An 18,726-nucleotide genomic window follows, 5' to 3' on the forward strand; every position below is an offset into this window, starting at 1 on the left:
GTCCTTGGAATGATATGACATCTAGCACGCAGCTGTAGTCTCTGATCCTGCCTGATTGAGCTCACAGTGCTTATCAGTTATTCTCCAAGATCCACTTAGTTTATAAAGGGGCCAGACTGGTGTATTGAAAGGGTAAACTCTTGGGACCACCATTCCACATCTTTTAGGTCTTTTAGACTGACATTGATCTCTGCCATTCTCCTGCCTCTACCCTGAGATGGAACGTTTCTAATTTACTATCTCAGCAGGGAGGCATGGAAGTGTAGCAGTTATAGAGATCTCCACTTGCCCTTCCTTTCTGTCAGAGCTCTGACCCCAGAGGCTGGGGCTTGATGCAAGCATATCAATTCTGATTGAATACTCGGGGGTTAAGGAACAACCATGGGTGGTTTCATAGACTCAGTGAGTCCACCATGAGTTAGACTTCAGTAAAGATTCCATTCTATTACCTTCATCATAAGCCACCACTCTACTAGAGTTTTGAGGTGAGCTCTGATCCACATTGTTTATTGACTATTGTATCTGATAGTCTTAAAACATCTGGATTTTTCTCTCTGTATTTTATGTTCACCCAAATTAATGGTCATAGTTCCCTTTGGGGAAGGTCTGGGGGCAGTGTCTATCCTCCTAACAACCCAGCATATTTCAGTCAATGGGTTCTGGACTGGAAAACTGGCTCAGGTGTAGAGAGTAACCAGAAGACTGCAGCTTATTGAGAACTGCCTTCAGCCTCTGACTCCTCCATTCTTGCCTTTGTGTTTTGGCCATGATGTTAAGTAATACCCTTGTGGCTCTCTATGTTGCCCCTAGGGATGCTACATTCTATTAATTATTCGCCAACTTCCTCCTTGTCTGCTCCTCTGATCATTACTATAATAGTGGCTTCCTGGCTTCTGCTGTTTAGCCGCCACCAACCCGCCACTATTTGGGGTCCCATTGTCCCCTGGGATACTGACAAGCCCCGTGCTGTGACTGCCTCTCCTACCATCAGCCCTGGGCTGCAGAGCAAAGCCTCCCACAAAACTTCCTAAAGAGGCTTCTGCCTTTCTTACTTACTGTTAATGGCTTTGGTGACAGGTATCTACTCTGTTCCTATGTAACAAAACCATTGGGTGAGTCATCTGGCTTTAAATAATACTAATCCTCACATATCCATTTCCCACATCTTTATTCCATCCTACACAATCAACTGTAGTAATGCAGGCATAAATGTAGGCTACATATTTTTCAGACTTCTAAGAGCCACTCTACCCCTTAGGGTCTTACCAGAGTATAAAGTCACATGTTTCCTACTCTTCCCCCTCCAAAGATGACCCTCAAAGTCAATGTTAAACCCTTTTTTATCAAATCTACATTCTGGCTCCCTTGATCAAACACCTCAAAATCCAGTTTTAGTGCTATCCCCCCACCCCCGGCTCCTAATGGTACATACTAATTCTTGCAATTCTTTTGATGTATAATCTCTATCCTTTTATCAGGCCCAGTACATCCCAGCTAGGTTATGCTGGAAAGCCATCAGACAATGATTTTGGTCAGACATCAAGAAGGAGAGAGGGAAAGATAGGAAGAGAGGATAGGAAGTGGGGAGGATGGAGGGGAAGCCTGTTGGCTGGTTAGTTTATGCAGAGCAATTCTAAAAAACTTCTGGAACTGCTGACAAGGAGTCCTTGAGCCAAAGTTACCTCAGAGAAGTCTTGTGCCTCCCAGGTACAGATCTGAAAACCTGTGAGAAGTATGGACTTGATCAAACATGGCGAGGGATTTAAGAGCAAAGCAGCTGAAGCTATCAATTATGTTCTCCGTACCCTGTTTCCCCGAAAATAAGACAGTGTCTTATTTTAAGGTGTGCTCCCAAAGATGCACTAGGTCTTATTTTCAGGGGACATCTTATCTTTCCTGTAAGTAGGTCTTATTTTCAGAGGATGTCTTATTTTCAGGGAAACGGGGTAGTACGAGATCTGAAAGGGACATTTTCTTTTTCTTTACTTTCTTTTTTTTTTTTTTTTTTGAGACAGAGTCTCACTCTGTCACCCTGGGTAGAGTATCATGACATTACAGCTCACAGCAACCTCAAACTCTTAGGCTTGAGCAATCCTCTTGCCTCAGCCTCCCAAGTAGCTGGGGCTATAGGCATGTGCCACTACACCCACCTAGCTTTTTTCTATTTTTTAGGGATAGTGTCTTGCTTTTGGTCAGGCTGATCTTGAACTCCTGAGCTCAGGAGTAGGCAATCCACCCACCTTGGCCTCTCAGAGTGCTAGGATTATAGGCATGAGCCACCATGCCCAGCCTGAGAGGCATTTTCATGGCCACCACATTCTGTCTGGGACATCAGCCAAGATGACTTGAATGGCTTTGGGCTGGCTGGTATTTCTGTATCTATATAGCCACTGTACTTCTCACGCAGTGGCTTACGTACCAAGAGTGAGTGAGCCAAGAGACCTAGAAGGAAGCTATAATTCTCATTATGACCTGGGCTATTAATTGAATATGTTTTTTTTTTTTTTTAACTCATATGTTGATGCCTAAATCCCCAATGTGATGATTGTTAGAGGTGGGACTTTGGGGAGGTAATTAGGGCATGAGGGTGGAGCCCTCATGAATTGGATTAGTGCCATTATAAGAAAAGACAGGAGAGAGATCACATCTCTCTATATTTACCATGTGAGGATACAATGAGAAGATGGCCATCTACAAACAAGGAAGAGTTAGTTCCCTCACTAAATACCAGATCTGCCGGTGTCTTGATCTTGGGTTTCCTACCTTCTAGCATTGTGAGAAATAAATGTGTTGTTTAAGCCATCCAGTCTGAATTCTATAATGGTAGCCTGAGCTGAGATATCCTGGAAACCACATAGCATCATCCCCGCTGTGTTCTATCAGTTGCACAAGGTCAGCCCAGATTCACCAGGGGATGATGGCACTACCCAGGAATTGCAGGCTGTCCTAGAGCCCAGCTTCCACAGTGCCATGAATAAGCACACAAGTTCTTCATGAGTCTTCTACACATGACGTAGGCCTCTGAGCTCTTGTCAGGCTTTGTTCATTGGATCCTTCAAAGTTTGGTCTATAATAACAATTTAAAGGTTTTGGTTTATTCTTAAGTACATTACGGTATGTTTGTGAAACATTTTTCGCCATTTACTTTTCATTGGATTTCTTTTAAGCCTATTTTAGATACTCTTTTTTTAATCTGTAAATTTTAAATGTCCATTTACAAAGAATTTCAATATCTAGATACCATACGGTATTTAGAAAAAAAAAAAAATGTATCAATTGTTTGAAAAAAACAAAAAAACTTACAGTTCAAGGAATCCCTACCAAACAAAGCACCAATGGAAATTCCCTTCCTAAAAAGCTGAAAGCCTGTCTTCAAATGTTTTTCATGACTCAACCACTATTTATTTTCATTCTCTCTAGGCATGAAGTGACCTTTTGAAAAAAGTTTTATTGAAGTTGTTTATAGACATATTTCCTAGTCCAATAGTAATAAATATCATTTTCTGGTATAAATTAAAAAAAAATAGAAATGTGTGGGACATTTGGTATTTGTTCATCTTAATCCATCTTTCTACTCCACTGTTTGAAATTGTCTTTGTGGGAGGGTGGCTTTGCTAAAGGAGATAGGGGGAACTCCCTCCGTGCCCCCCCCCAAAAAAAACCATACAAATTCCCTCATAAAAATAAAACTAGAGGTGTTGGTTTAAGTCCAGCCAGGTTGACTGCAAACATAAATGCATGATCAGTACTTAACATGGCCCTAATGTATCTCTCCTGCTCCTTGCCACAGCAGAATCTGTGTCAGGCTTTCTCCAAGCAAAGGATTTACCCACACTGGTGCAAACCTGGTTTGGAACATTTTATTGGCAACACTGGTGTCATATTTAGGAACCATAGACTTTTGTCAGACTGTGTTAGCTTCAATGACAAGTATCAATGGTCAACTATATTTGAAATATTGTTAAAGTACCTAGAAATAATAGGCATTAAAATTCATTCCGTTCACTGCAACAAACCCTCTAAAGATTTCACGTCTTCAATGGAACTGGCATCCTGTAATTGTTATTTGGAACTTAACGTAACCTCAACAGCAGCAGAGAGAATACAGTCCTCTCATTATGCACATGCTCTAGGATCGTTTATTTTAATGCTTTCAAATAAATATGTTCCATGCAGCACACTACAATAAATAAGGAACAGCAATGTTCTTCTAGTAAATCCATTCATAACGTGAGTCACCATGTAAAACACCACATCTCAAGTCTTTGGCCCTGTACCATGTCATGAGGCACACCACATCTGCACCCAATCATATCTGGCTTCATATGGATTTAATAGGACTACGCCAGAAGTGCATGTAAGCACAAATTTAACCAGAGGTTTCCAGCTATTAAATACAGCTACTAAGTAGTTAAAAGGCAACAACTAAACCCGTAAAATCCCCCCCCCCCCAACTTCATTTTTGAGACAGAAATACAAAGATAGAAATGCTGTCTGGTGAATTTCAGGTCAGTGGAAAGCATGGCAGGATATATTTGGAATACTTGGAGCAAAGCTGGCACAATGTGGCCCCCACAATTTTACAGCAACACTGATACTGAATGGACACCAAATACAACGGACTTGACTGCAGACGCTGAGCTCTGGGACATGAAGGTGGGGGCTGCAGTGAGGCCGGCTCCTTTCCACTAGGCAGATATCTCCACAGCGCCTTCCTCCTCGCTATCAGCTCTGTTAGCACGAATCTCCACCAGGGTCCTGGCAAATCGGGTCCACTCATCATTGTGGGGAACTGCGAGCTGCAAAGCAGATTAATGCAGAAACAATCAACGAGAGATCTAATGTTTGAAAGCCTTGAAGCCCAACAGACTGTTCCTCCCAAAGCAGATGCTTCCCTTGGAATGTAAAGGAAATCAAATACTCTGCTTTGGAACAAGTAAAGCCTGAAGTGTTTCTCTTAAACTAACAGCTCAAGAGAATCACGTCACTCTAGAAACAAAATCACTCAGCAAATTTATAAAACTTTTAACACCTTTGTAACCCATACTATTACAGCAGCCACATTAAAACACTTTTAGTAATGAAAATTCTTCATAAGACCAGAATAAAATTGCATTATTGACTAAGACTTTGATATAAATGTAGTATTTTTTTTCTAGCCAATACTATTGATCCTTTTCCTGAAGTATTGCTGTCAATAAGAATGGTAAATGGGCGGCGCCTGTGGCTCAAGGAGTAGGGCGCCGGTCCCATATGCGGGAGGTGGCGAGTTCAAACCCAGCCCTGGCCAAAAAACCACAAAAAAAAAAAAAAAAGAATGGTAAAAAAAATAGTTTACATATGCAAAGATATCTTCCTACTAGGAAAGAATGCTTGTGTCTTTCCAGCAGGACTTACTGTGATGATGACAATGAAGAACAGTAGCTAATTACTTTGCATGTGTTAACTCATTCCTCACAACAATACTATGTAGGACAAAACAGTTTCAATTTACAGCAAAAGAATTTGAGGCTGAGAAGGATTAAATAAAGTTACGAAGGTTGCAGAGCTAGCAAATATCAGTGCTAATTTCATCTGGTTCCAATGTCTCTACCCTTAGCAAGTATGCAATACTAATTTGCCAAAAGGGGTGGATTTATAAAATTTCCAGAATAATATATTCTTTTGTATACAATTAAGTGAAGAGGAAATTAACTCCCCCCAAGGCAAACTGAACGTGTGAATTTTTGTTAGCTGTTTTAAAGGCTAATAATTTCTCTACATAGCATCCAAAAAAATGAATTGTTTAATGATATCATGGAAGTGTTTGAAAGAGAAAAAAAATTATGTGACTATAAGAAACAAGATTGATGGTATTCATATAGAACAAAATTGGTTTAGATTTTAGGGCCAAAAGTTTTAGCCTAGAAGTCGGTCTAATTCATTTGTAGGTACTAGGGCTACACATGATAGCCACATAATCCATAAACATTAAGAATACACATTCATCCTAATAAATACACATTTTTAAAAATAGAAAAAAGAAGCAAATACAACTAAATTTTGAGATCACTTCTACAGCTGGAAAATTATTACTCACTAGACAGAGCCAAATAAGTAGAATTAAAATTTTTTATTATAAGGATGATATTCTTACATACTATCTGTCTAAGAAAACTAACTGGAGAGTGCCAGTGTCCTTCTGCAAAGTATATCTTTAAGTTAGTGTTCTACTAGTAAGGTTAAATGTTTCAAGAATATAGTACTGGAAATAATATACTGGCGGGGGAAGTAAGTTCTTTGACTTAGTTTGAGAAACGCAGTACCAGTAAGAATTCTCATTTAGTCATGCGAACGAGGTTTTGCATGGTTAAATACTTCTCTAGTTATTGAAATGAGTCCAAATTTCTTTTTAGGTAATGACACAAGTTCACAATAGTATTGAATGACACTCAATCCATTTTCCTTACTTTGAACTTTTTCTGTATTCCCCTATTCTTTATATTTCTCTATGATTTCAGAAAACACTACACTGGAGAAATGAGGTTCTTAAAATACATGATACATAAGTGCTAACAAAAAGCTTAAGCAGCAAAGGGTTGGTATTATATTTATGGAAAAGAATAGGTCTACTATTTCTTTTCCCTCCTTTAATCCCTGACCAACCTCCCCCCCTCCAAAAAGCCACAACAACCAAACAAAAGCCCAATCATCATAACATATTTGTAACTTTTTCTCATAGAAGGTGGGACTCAAGCAAAAGTGCCCCATAACTTCATTTAATTGTTGGGGTAAAAAGAAGGTCTTCCCTAATAACACATAGTATGTTGCTCATAAAGACCTGAGTTTGGATCCCAGGCATAAAGCCATATTAGTTAAAATGATACAAATTTAAGTTACTATACCATGTAATATATCTATGTAATGTTTCATTAATAACAATGTATAGAACAATACACTAAAACAAGAAAATAGGTAAATGTGTGGCAGAGTTTCATGTGGTAGTAATAGCAAGACTGATAAGAAATGACCCGAGGAAAGGTAATGGAATAACAATTTGAATAGATGCCTTTATGTATTTTACATAAATGCACCATCTAACTTCTCAAAAATAAATCTTATCAAATTTAAACGTTTCTGCTAAACAAACAAAATTAACCCAGTGACTGAACTATATTTGACCTTTTTAATGGAGGAAGGAGTAATACTAGGACCCTTAAAAATGCAGATTTGTCCATAGTCTAAACATATCTTATTCTCTTTTGATTTACTAAACTTTCATAAGCTGGTAAAATGTTGGTTTGTTTTTTAAAAAGAATTTATTCTGCCAAGTCTTTTGCTCTTTACAATGTCATAAATTTCACAGACATATATATTTACTTTGTTGACAAAAAATATAGAGAGTAGAACAAGATGAAAACACAATTGCTTCTAGAAACTTGAAATAAACTTACCTATCTCCTGTTACACTTTTTCATCTAGTTGACTTAAAAATAACCCAAGATGACTGCAATGTTAGCTTTAGAAGGTGAACTGCAGACTGCCCCCTTTTTAGAATTAAATATTACCATCAGGAAGCACTTTAAATATAATCTTAGCTTGAATGTGTGAATGTGTATTCACAGGCTATTTCCACACCCAAAGTAATAATTTTTGGCATTTGAATTACTTGTAGGTAAGACCAAACAGGTGTCCTAACAAACAAGAAGGCCACTCTTTCTATGTTACATCTATGGAACCAGCATCTGTTTGGACAGAACAGCCATTTTTACTGTTGGCAATTCCTGACTCCTCTCACCTGAACCTCTCTGATTAGAAATGGCGAAAAAAAAAAGGCTCAAGAGCATAAATGTATTTAAGATTTTCTCTAGGTAACTTGCAACCCAATAATACCTTAATCATTAAATTAAAAAAAAAATCTTTGTCCCTATTTCTTAAAAAGTAAGACTGCTCTCTTGCCCTAACTACCACATAAATGTATTAAATTTTCATTCAATCAGCACCGATTGAGCACCAATTATATGCCAGGCACCGTGTATGAATTAAAGATATAGTGGTCAATCAGACTATGAAACACAGATGAAAATGATCATGTTTTCATAGGTCAAAATGTGTGAATACTGGCATAGATATTTTTAGAAATCTTCACTGATGTTCAAAAAATTGAATAGTCTAAAATTTACCTTCTTACAGTGACAACTACAACATTTCCTGATATCTGCTGTGTGTTAAGCAAGTAGCAGGGGACCAATGGCATTTTAATAACATTGCTTCAGCCCCTCTTCAAGTTTCTATCAAGGCATGAAAGGCTAAATCTAGAGTATCACTATGGATTTTTTCCCCTGTGAATATAATAGTTTAGAATAATTTCCAAACACTTTACATTTATGATGGGGAAAAAGATTTGCAGGTTTCTTACAGTGATGAATAAGTTCTATCAATTAACAAATGCATACATAAGAAGCAATGTGAAGAAAATAGTCCATAGTTAAACCAAGGAAATACCATAAAGGACTCAAAAATTTCCCAGTATTGTTCTGAATCAAAGTGTATTTGGAAACATTTTCTGCCCTAAGATTCATTCGCTGAAGTCCACATCATAGGTTAGGAATGATTCAGTTATTTCTACTGCTTCATAGACAGAGTTCACAAACAGCCACTACATCCCCTATTAGATGAATGTTTTCTGGTTTTTGCTAACCATACAAAGCATTTTAATGCCAAAAGAACTCAGGGCTCTGATTCCTAGATAATGAAATCTTAACTCTAAGAGCAATCACCTTTTATAAACATGGTTATGTTCCTCCTTTTACAGCTGAGGGAACTCAGGCCAAAGGTAGTTCTTGTGTAGTCATTTGGCCCTACTGAGGAGCTAAAATGAACCTCAGATTTGGAAGACAGACTTAAGTTTTGTTCTCATCTCGGTTGCTGGCAATGGTTAGGCCTCTCAATGGTTGTAAATGGCAATGCTGATGTTTGACCAATTATTAACAGAGGCGTAGAGAGGATGAGAAAGGTAATAATCTAAGCGAAGAAAGTACTCTGAGTACATCATAGAATAGTCATGCACTGTTTCTCTTTGAAACGTCTGTCATATTGACAATCTGTATGGGGCGCGCATATCTTTTCTATAGCATTTTTCTGCTTCTTAAACCATTTTCTTTAGAAATTAATTCTGGTTGAGATGTGAGGATGTTAAGGAACAGGGCGTAGACTTTTCTCTAACTGGTAGGGAAAGGGAAGTGCAGGGAGCTAAATGATTTGCTAAAGACCATGCAACTTTCATTCAGTAATGTGGGACGCTTAGGAGCCTCACCCCTTTATGAAAGGCCAGCATTCCAAGGCACAATGGCCAGCAAGAAATGTGTTTTGAATCACCTGCTAAAAGAGTCTAAAGATTGTTTTTAATCTTCTAAGATTCTTTAGAGAAGAAAGGTCAAAAATAAAAAGCAATAGTTTAAAAGTTGTGGAAAAATTCATGAAATTGTATCATTTTAGCCTCCCTGTTCCCCCGGTCCCCCCCCACATCACAAACCACATCCTGAATCTGTCCCCTCCTCTCTGGCTGAGTGGGCTAGTGGCTGCCTTTGGACCCTGCCCTGCCCTACCCCAAGTAAACTCATCAGTCTAACTGGTTGTCCTGCCTGGCCGTGTCTATGGAGTAACATTTTGTTACTTTTTTCTTCCTCAGACAGCAGCCAAATTGTGGTTTCTTTCCCAGTTTTGCTACTCACTCCCTGTGTGTCTTTAGCAAACATATCTCTGATCTTTACTTCATCATGTGTGTGAAAGGACTTATTAAACCCATCTTCTAGGACTGCTATTAAGACAAAAAAAAAAAAAATGAGCTTAGCAGAGTACTTGGCACATGATGTAAACTTATAATAAATAATATTGTTTTTCCTATTTTTCTTCTGAATGTTTATTTCCCTCTCTTCTACTTTTTTCATATTTTCTTGCTTTCTTCCCTTTTTTTGTTCTTCTGTTTCATTCTTTTCACCTTCTTAAAAATGTTTCCCTTATTTTTTACCACATTTTCTTTCTTAAAAACTCACACAAATAATTTCCTAGTCATACATTTTAATAACAGCTAACTTTCATGAGCTTGAGGCCGGGAAAGAGTTCTTTCAGATTATAAGAAAAGTTCTGCCAGTTACTTTACATTGTGCATTTAAAAATTAAAATTATAATTAAATCATTTTTGGTAAGTAAACACATGCATAAACATTCCCACAGATATTTTTTAATTTTCACATATGACCCATACATTCCAGTCCAGCTGTTTCCTTGTGGCACTTTCTGCAGTGGGGTTCTATATTTTTACCTCAAGTTGTAAAGATCTGTAACTGCTGAACTGTAAATGTTGAACATGCTGTTATAAAAATCAAATGACTTTTTATAACCAGGATTAAACACACAAATATCATTCATGTATCCCTTTTTATAAGCACACGGCTAATAAACCTTTTGAATAGTCCTCAGTCAAACCTCCCTTACTTTTTAGTAATTTTTAAGGGTTTATAGAACCTAGCAGATGATTTTAAATAGCTGCATTATCTGGAGTAATTTCTATGAGCCCGTTGCAATATTTTATATGGCAAAAATATCTGTTTTAGGCATTGCTTACTTTAGTATTTTTAAAAAATCTTAGATAGTTAAGACCTTAGGAAAGCACTCAGTGATTTCAGCTTGGTTTCTCAGATACGTTAAGGATAGCAAACAAATGAAGTGAGCAGGACTCCAGGTTGCGAGAGAAGTATTCCATGGATGTGTGGTTCTTCAGTCTTAAATACAAAAGCGTGTGAGACTATTATGTTAACCAGTGATTCCAACAGATACCCAGTAATTCATCTCCTGAATTAATCTAAAAATAAGTTTTCTGTTAAACTATAGCTTACAAATTATCTTTTCACTTTAATACATGTAATTTTTTTCACGCTTTACAGAAACCAGGGAAATGTACGCTGGTTTTCACAAAACTACTGCTAAGCCCCTCTGAGCTCTAAAAGCTTTTTTTAAAAAGCACAATTATTAATAGCACCCAAATTCAGGAGATTGTTGACTTACTGTTATACAAATCCCACATTTGTGTTCAGAGGAAGCCTATTTTTTTTTTTTTTAGGACCGTTCCCTTTGACACACACACACACACACACCCCCCCACACACACACGGATAGAAGCAAAGTGGGAGGTAAGAGGCAATGAAACAGCCACTGAGCCACCAAATATGCCCGCGTCTTATAAATACAGCTCCAGTGTATTTAACTCTCAGGACAGTCCAGCATCACCGCTAGCAATGCAACCAGAAATCCAGGCCAGAATGCAGTCTACAGACAGTGGAAATACACTCCGTGTTCCACCGCAGAAAGATAGGCTGTGCGTAACTGCATTAGAGCAACTTCAGAGAAGCTGAGAAAGTTAAAGAGTCATATTAGTCTCTGCTGTGTACAGTCTGCTGTAACCAACAGGTCCACACTTCAGTGAAATTTAGCAGCATTCTAACCTATTGTGGTTGGATGGTACCTAACTACGCTTGAATTTCTTTTTAGGTAAAAATCCCATCGAAAGGAACCCTCATCCACCTAGGGAAGCTTTGAGACCTCTCTGCCAAAGGTCTCTTCCCTATATCTTTAAATGCGTGGTTTGTTTTTACGGCATGTTTCTTTGAACAACACTTTTAAAAAATCCATTACCACCTAATGAAAGGAAAGAAATAAAAGAAGAATGTAAAAGACAAAGTAAATAGTAACAAATACGGCTCTATCTCAATTTCCAGAAGCCAGCAAATGCAGAAGGAAATCATTTATTTTAAATGCTATCTTAAGAAATTAGCATTTAAAACTATATTTTTCATGTTAAAATTTAGCATTATAGGAAGCATGACAAAATTCTGAAGGTTTTATCCGTGGTAGGAAAAAAAAAAAAAACCTAACAGCTGAAGATGAGTTAATTTACTAAGGCCTAAAGATGGATGGTGTTACTCACATTTGTATTAAAATCTTATCATCCTCTTCCTTCAGACATTTTTTTAGCATTATTTTCTTACTATTCTGTGGAACAATCCTTTTCTGCCTCAAAGATGGAGAAAACACTAAAAATATTGGCTAATGTGCAATAATGGAAAATAAACTTCTAAACTTCAATTACTTCTTTTTCCATAACACAAAAAGATCAAAAAACTGGCAGGAAAGAGAAAAAGCATGTACTACTCAAGTTGATCTGTCGTATTAGCTGACTACACATATATCTGTTCTTTTCCTGATATTATTAACGATAGGTTTTTCTAATAAATTCTTAGCAACTGCTGTGTCTAAGCAGTTTTGACAAAAAGAAGGCTTATTGCTAAACATCTTAAAAACATTTACCAAGGTAATAAAAGAAATGTCATTCCCTCCTACTGAATGTTTGGGTACAAAAGAGGTATTTTTATAACGCAGTTCATGATTTACCATATCTATAGTGTCCAAAAAAAGCACAATGAAAAGAAAGCATTTTTCCAGTGGTTTGACAACTGTTTGAATCAACTGTTATGCTTTCATTACACTAGTGGCCAATTGCTCACTTTTAAAAGCACAGGAGGGGAGGGAGACTGGGATAGAGACTGGAAGGAAGGATAAGCACTCTTTTAAAATATATTCTAAATGTCCTTTTCTGGGCAAATGTAGTTAAGTAAATTTTTTCCTATCCATCAATCTGTAGTCAACTTGGAGGCTGCATTCTAAATGCTTCACATAATTAAGCTTTCTCCTAACTTTTCCTCAAATTTTCACACATGAATCATTCATTCATCCACCCAAAATTATGTGCCAGGCATTGTGCTAAAACTGAGTTATCCGGTCCTATCAGCTATTTGTGAAGTACCCATTTTGTATACATTTCTGTAGATGTGGCGCTCCAAAGGTAAGAAAGAATATACTGAGGAGTGTGATAACCAAAGGAAGGTTGTCCACCCAATTTTTTTTTTTTTTTCTGTCAAAAGGGTAGCTGGTCTAGTATCATAAGATACTAGAAGGTGTCTGCTTTCTTATTCATTTATTAGTTTAACAAAATTTTGTTGAGGTCAATAAACATAAAAGGCTTAATCAAAATATTGAGAAACTCTTGGATGGCCATTAGGAGAAAGGTCATAGGAATGGGCCATGGCTCAGTTTTATCTACTAGCTTAGAAGTAATAGTGCAAAATTTCTTCTACCATGTTAGAAGTTTAGGTATTCTTTACATTATTAGTAATTCATGCTTTAAAATTTAAAAGATGCTATGATAGCTGACATTCTCAAAAATTCATGTGAACTTTTCTTCAAAGTAGAATATGATTCATTCACTTTGCAAGTCCAGCCTACATTTCATATCAATATTTACACAGAAAACATGCATGAGCAGATATTTGATTGCATATTATATTTCAGATAGGCCAACAGTAGCACACATATACATATACGAAACAAATAACTCCATTTCTGTACAGGCCAGGGTTAATCCAGATTCACAGATGACTGAAGCAGCTTTCTGCTCAGCTTTCTATGTTGTGATTTGAGGCCACTGTTCAAAGCAGCAATTTCTAGAGATAAAATTTAGCAGTTTTGAAATTCTGAAACTAAACACAATTTTGTCAGCCATAAAAAAATTAACACTATAATTAACAACTGCTTTAGAATCTAAACTGCTATTGAAGATGACAGTTTGAAACCAAAAAGGAATCATAAAGATGATTAATTATACAAACTGGTTCTTGTTTCAGAAGGTTGATATTCATGGGCTAATTATCACCAAAACGAGAAAATATGAATTTCATTGAATATCGCAAATTACTACATACACATTAATATGGCCTTTATAAAATTAGATATTAGAGCTTTTCTTTTATTTAATCAACTACTCTATAATACAGAAAAGTCATGAGTGTTTTCTTATCAACTCAAAAAAATTTGCTTGAGAAGATATGAATCCTAAAGTCCATTTTCATATACTAATGCTACCTGTATTAGCACATTATTTATATAGTAATTAGTTTAATCATGGTCTTTTACATAAATAATTACCAAAATGAAAGCCACGACTACTACATTCACTATAAGGTGAATAATTATAACATTAATTAGAATGAATAGTGCCTTTTCTTTTATTTTTACAATTAAGCCCTTTTCCCAGAAGAAATGAACTTAACATTAAAATTCCAATCATATGTTTTACCCAAATTATTTTATTTCAAATACATATAATTCCTTATGTCAAAGAAAAGAATTAACATGTTATTCAAAGTGGCTTATTTTATATAATTATGTTTATTAGCCCCCCAAGTCTATCCTACAAATATGCTTTTATGCTCTTTGATTTAAACACAGGTCTGTGGCTATAACACAAAAAATTCAGTAAAAGCTAAAAAGTCCAATTGGAAATCTCCATGTTCTGTTCCAATTCCATCAACTATCCAGATGTTATTGACAGGATCAGGTATTTGGATTTTCACTTTTTACCTAGATGTTTGGCGTCATGGAAGAGTTTACGCCTAAGTCTTTTCCATGGAGAGAAAACCAAAGGAAGTATTTAACATCAGCTAAAGAAAATAATATTGTTTATACATAAAGAATAAGCCAGTGCTTGCAAAGGCCTTTAAGAATCCAGTAAGTATGGCCACACTCATTTAATGAGAAGCATAAGGGGGTTTTTCTTTTTGCGGTTTTTGGCCAGTGCTGGGTTTGAACCCGCCACCTCCGGGATAGGGGGCCAGCTCTAACTCTTTGAGCTACAGGCGCTGCCCAGCATAAGGGTTTTGGATGGTCATAACTGGACGTTGCTATACCAAGACCAACTCAGCTCTTCTGGAGGCTGTCAAGGCTTAGCCATGCAATCAGGTTAGCCTTGAGCAGGGGACCACAGCCTTTAGACAGCACAATAATTCAACTACCTGACTGCAAATCAGTTCTTTTACATTAAGGAATTCTTGTTTGAATTAATCCCTCAAATCTCAGTTTAACTTTAAACTCCCAGTAGCATAAATGGAAGTTATTTAAATCCAACAAAAGACAGAGAAGACCTCTTTTTTTATTTGATTGTTAATTTTTATTCAGCCTCCCTCCCCAAGGAGGAGAGTTATTTATATTCAAGGCATAGGTTTCTTATGAAAAATCAATGTAGGCCCTGTACTACTGGAAAACATGAATGAGTGTCACAAAGTAAACAGTTATTGCCAAAGTGTGAGTCACTTAAAAGTCCTAATTTGTTGTACTTATTTTGTGTCACTCAAGTCCTTGTGAACTCCCAGCACTTCCACTTTATCAGATGCTGCTACATCAAACTGCTATTTAAAGTGCAAGAGAGATGCTCATTGAATCTCTTTCCTTTTATCATTGCTAGCTATGAAAACCATTTGAGGCACTTACTAACAGTTCTTATATGTTACACCTTGATCATCATTCTAAAGTATATTACATAGGTCATTTTTCCTACTACAAATTAGTTTACAAATAAACTTTTGACTTTAATTTTTCATTTTAGCTTTAAAATATGTTCCAGTGAACACTTAAAATCATGCTTTTTTTTTTAACAGTTACATTTTATCTCTCATATTAATCTGCATTTTTCCTTTTTAAGAATTTTTCAAGGCCCTTTTAGTATATTGACCAATGTCAAAGGCATTGAATTTACTGAAATTTGCAATAAAATGGCTACTATTCTTTTGGCCCTCCAAATGGTCACATTGAACAAGCTATTTGAGATGCTACCAGAGAGTTAAAATCTAAAGATGTATGAACGTTTTCTTAGGTAATAAGTGAATGGGATACCAAATAAATATAGCTAGGGCAATAAGATTTATCCATTTCTCAAATCACAGTTTTTTAAATGCCATTTTATTTGCCAAATCCTACTCTAAGTTTAAAATGATTTTGGAATTTTATCATTGGACCGCTGTAAAAAATATTATCATGGATCTGGAACCTGTGTGTATTTATCACAACTGAAAACACAATCTTCCCTGGAAGAGGTTAATTGAAAAAGAAATAATAGAAATAAGCTGCTTCTTTCAAAACCGGAGCTGCAAACTGCATTCTAACTCATTCAGATAAACAGCGAACATAGCTGTTAGGGGATATTTATGACAGCCACATCTTTGTGACAGCACCGAAGCCTTAACAATGGCAGTGGGCTTTCTATAAAACACATCTGCAAGAAAGACAAGTAGATAGGCTGACTATCAATCATCAGGACACGTGCACAATTCTACAGGCACTGGCCCATGTGCTGTTGACATCACCTCCATATACATAGAAAAGGTTGTTCTTCAGTAAGGAGTCACTAGCAGTGAGTGACTTATATTTTTAATTCTTTAAAATGTGTGTTCACACATCATTTACAAAAATCCAACGATGATTAACAGCTCTCTCTTTCAGGTATATTTATAGTTCATTTATGACTTGTTATCTTACCCATGTTTCATTTAATTGAATGGAATCCTTCTCATAAACCAAAACAGATCACATTCCAAAGTTTGGAGATTTCTCAAAACTTATTCAAGAGCTCAAAACTTATTTATTTTTCATTTCAGATCATACAAAATTTAAATGGTGCATGCAACCGCTGTCTACTTAAGTAACTTTTGAATGGACAACTAGCATAAAAATCACAACCAAGTAATAAAAGGGGTCTTCTCTGTCTTTTTGTTGAATTTAAATAACTTCCATTTATGCTAATGGGAGTTAAGCACCTGCTCTGCAACGAAAATAGACCCCCGCCTGTGAAAATAAATGTGTACATTTTCCAGATATAATGCTGAAATCAAACAACCAAAAACGTGTGCTGTATAAACACAGCAAAATGGGGCCTACCTGAAAACATGGCTGTTTTCTATTTTACCTCTTGACTCACAGGCCTCGAGATACTACTCACACGTTTGCCATTTAAAGGTAACAAAAAGAAATAAAAGGGGTAGATGGACAAACTCCACCTGGTGATTACAGTGAATGCATACACAATCCTCTGTTTACCCCTTCAGAAGTTCATAATAAATTGCATCAGTGAATCTGGATTCCAGCTACCACTCTCTGCCATCACCTTAAAAGTCATGGAGGATAATTATACACAGTAGAGGAGGGCACAGTCCTGGGGGCACTGTGCTGGGACTCCCTGTGGCAGCTGCAGTCTCAGCTGGATTGTTAGTCACTGACAACACCAGAGTCACTTTCCGCAGTGCCCGTCTCATTGAGTGCCAGGTGTCACAGAAAGGCAAATCTATCTGGGCCCAAAGGGGGATGTCGGTAGTCACAGAAGTTTCTCTTCAGGGAGATCTTCATAATGAATAGTACGGACAGAGAAACCCTGTCTCTTTCCACCCCGACCAGGCATCACAGAGATTGTTCCCCAAATTATATTATATTTTCAGTTAAAATTACCATGAAAATGATCAAAATAGCACCTTAGGGAGGCGAATTAGAATCTCCATTCTGGTTTCAGCTTTATTTTTGTGCACCTCCTGATGTTTATAATACAGAATTGTTGCTATTCTCATTATGCATTTTTAAATATTACCTTTATATAGCACATACTATGTTTAACCACTATTCTAGAGGTTGCCTCTTCTTCCTGATGATCTAGGTCAAGGCCCTAATTTTTCCTTTCTGATTTGCCTTGTGAGCAGCATTAAAAACAATACCCTCCTAAACAGGGTTGGCTACATAATTTGCAGGGCCCAGTGAAAAATGAAAACGTAGAGCCTTTGGAGGATTATTTTAAAGTTTTAACAATCGCAAGAATGATAGCAAAGCGTTAACCCAGCCCAGGGCCCCCCTAAGCACAGGCCCTATGCACCTGCATCTATGAAGTCCGCTTCACTTGTGGGGTTGCACCTTGGCAAAAGAGAGCCCTACTCCCCTCCCTCCTCTCCAGCCTAACAGGGTTTCCATCAAGTCCACACAGAGGGCATGAAAGGGGGATGTCTTCCCAGGGAAAACGAAACAACACAGTGCCCTCTAAAACCTACCATTAACTTTTTTATACAGATTGTATTATAAGGCTCATCTAAAAGTCTTTCATCTTCTTGCTAAAGGGTTCCACAAAGCTATGTTTTTCATTCAAAGGCCAGTATGGCCCTGGTGAGGAGGTCAGTTTTAATAGGGATCAGAGAACCAGTTTTGAATATTAATAATGGTAGCACTGCCTTGGTGGTCTTCACTTCTAAAATTTTTTTCTTCTTAAATCACTTCCTACTCTGACACCTTCACTCTTGGCCAGTCATGCACCAGCTTTAGGTGTGACCTCCAATTCCAAAGGGCCAGCTTGGTATGAAGGCCCTGTATCTGGCTTCCAGCAATTTGGGTGATTCAGAAGGCTGCGGAGGCACTAGGCTGCCCTTCTGTTCTAAGCACAGTGACGCTCTGTCAGTTCGAAGCTGGTGAACAACATAATAGTAATTACAGTAACAGCAGCATATGCCTTTGAAGGGCTCTACCTTCTCTCAGAAATGGGCTGTAGCTAAGCCTCGGCTGGAGAGAAGTTGTTTTTCCTTTTACTAACACGGTGCCTCTGTGGACTCAGTCTTCAGTGATTTAGAATAAGGCACAGAGGTGAGAAACGAGAAACAGAAAGGCTCCTTTCTCCCCAAATAAACATATACCTTACAAAAATACTTAGAAAAAAGCCACAGTTAAGATAAAATTATTTTGTTAAGTCTGAGTTTTTCTGAGCTATAGATTGCTCTGTATGTGATCAAACAATACAGAAAGAATTGTTCAAGTATATAAACCTTATCCTGA

General features: G+C 37.2%; 1 protein-coding gene across 4 annotated transcripts in view; it reads right to left on the reverse strand.

Annotated features, from left to right (window-relative positions):
- Positions 1-3,846: 3,846 nt before the first annotated feature.
- DYNC1I1 (dynein cytoplasmic 1 intermediate chain 1) overlaps positions 3,847-18,726 on the reverse strand; it is a 340,112-nt gene continuing 325,232 nt past the window's right edge. For all 4 annotated transcript variants that reach the window (XM_053609525.1, XM_053609523.1, XM_053609526.1 and 1 more), the window contains one exon: positions 3,847-4,799. In XM_053609525.1, the coding sequence (XP_053465500.1) occupies positions 4,689-4,799 (111 nt within the window). In that variant the 3' untranslated portion in view covers positions 3,847-4,688. The remainder of the gene's footprint in view (positions 4,800-18,726) is intronic.

The sequence above is a fragment of the Nycticebus coucang genome, chromosome 11 (genome assembly GCF_027406575.1).
Source record: "Nycticebus coucang isolate mNycCou1 chromosome 11, mNycCou1.pri, whole genome shotgun sequence".
In the NCBI taxonomy this organism is placed as follows: Eukaryota; Metazoa; Chordata; class Mammalia; order Primates; family Lorisidae; genus Nycticebus; species Nycticebus coucang.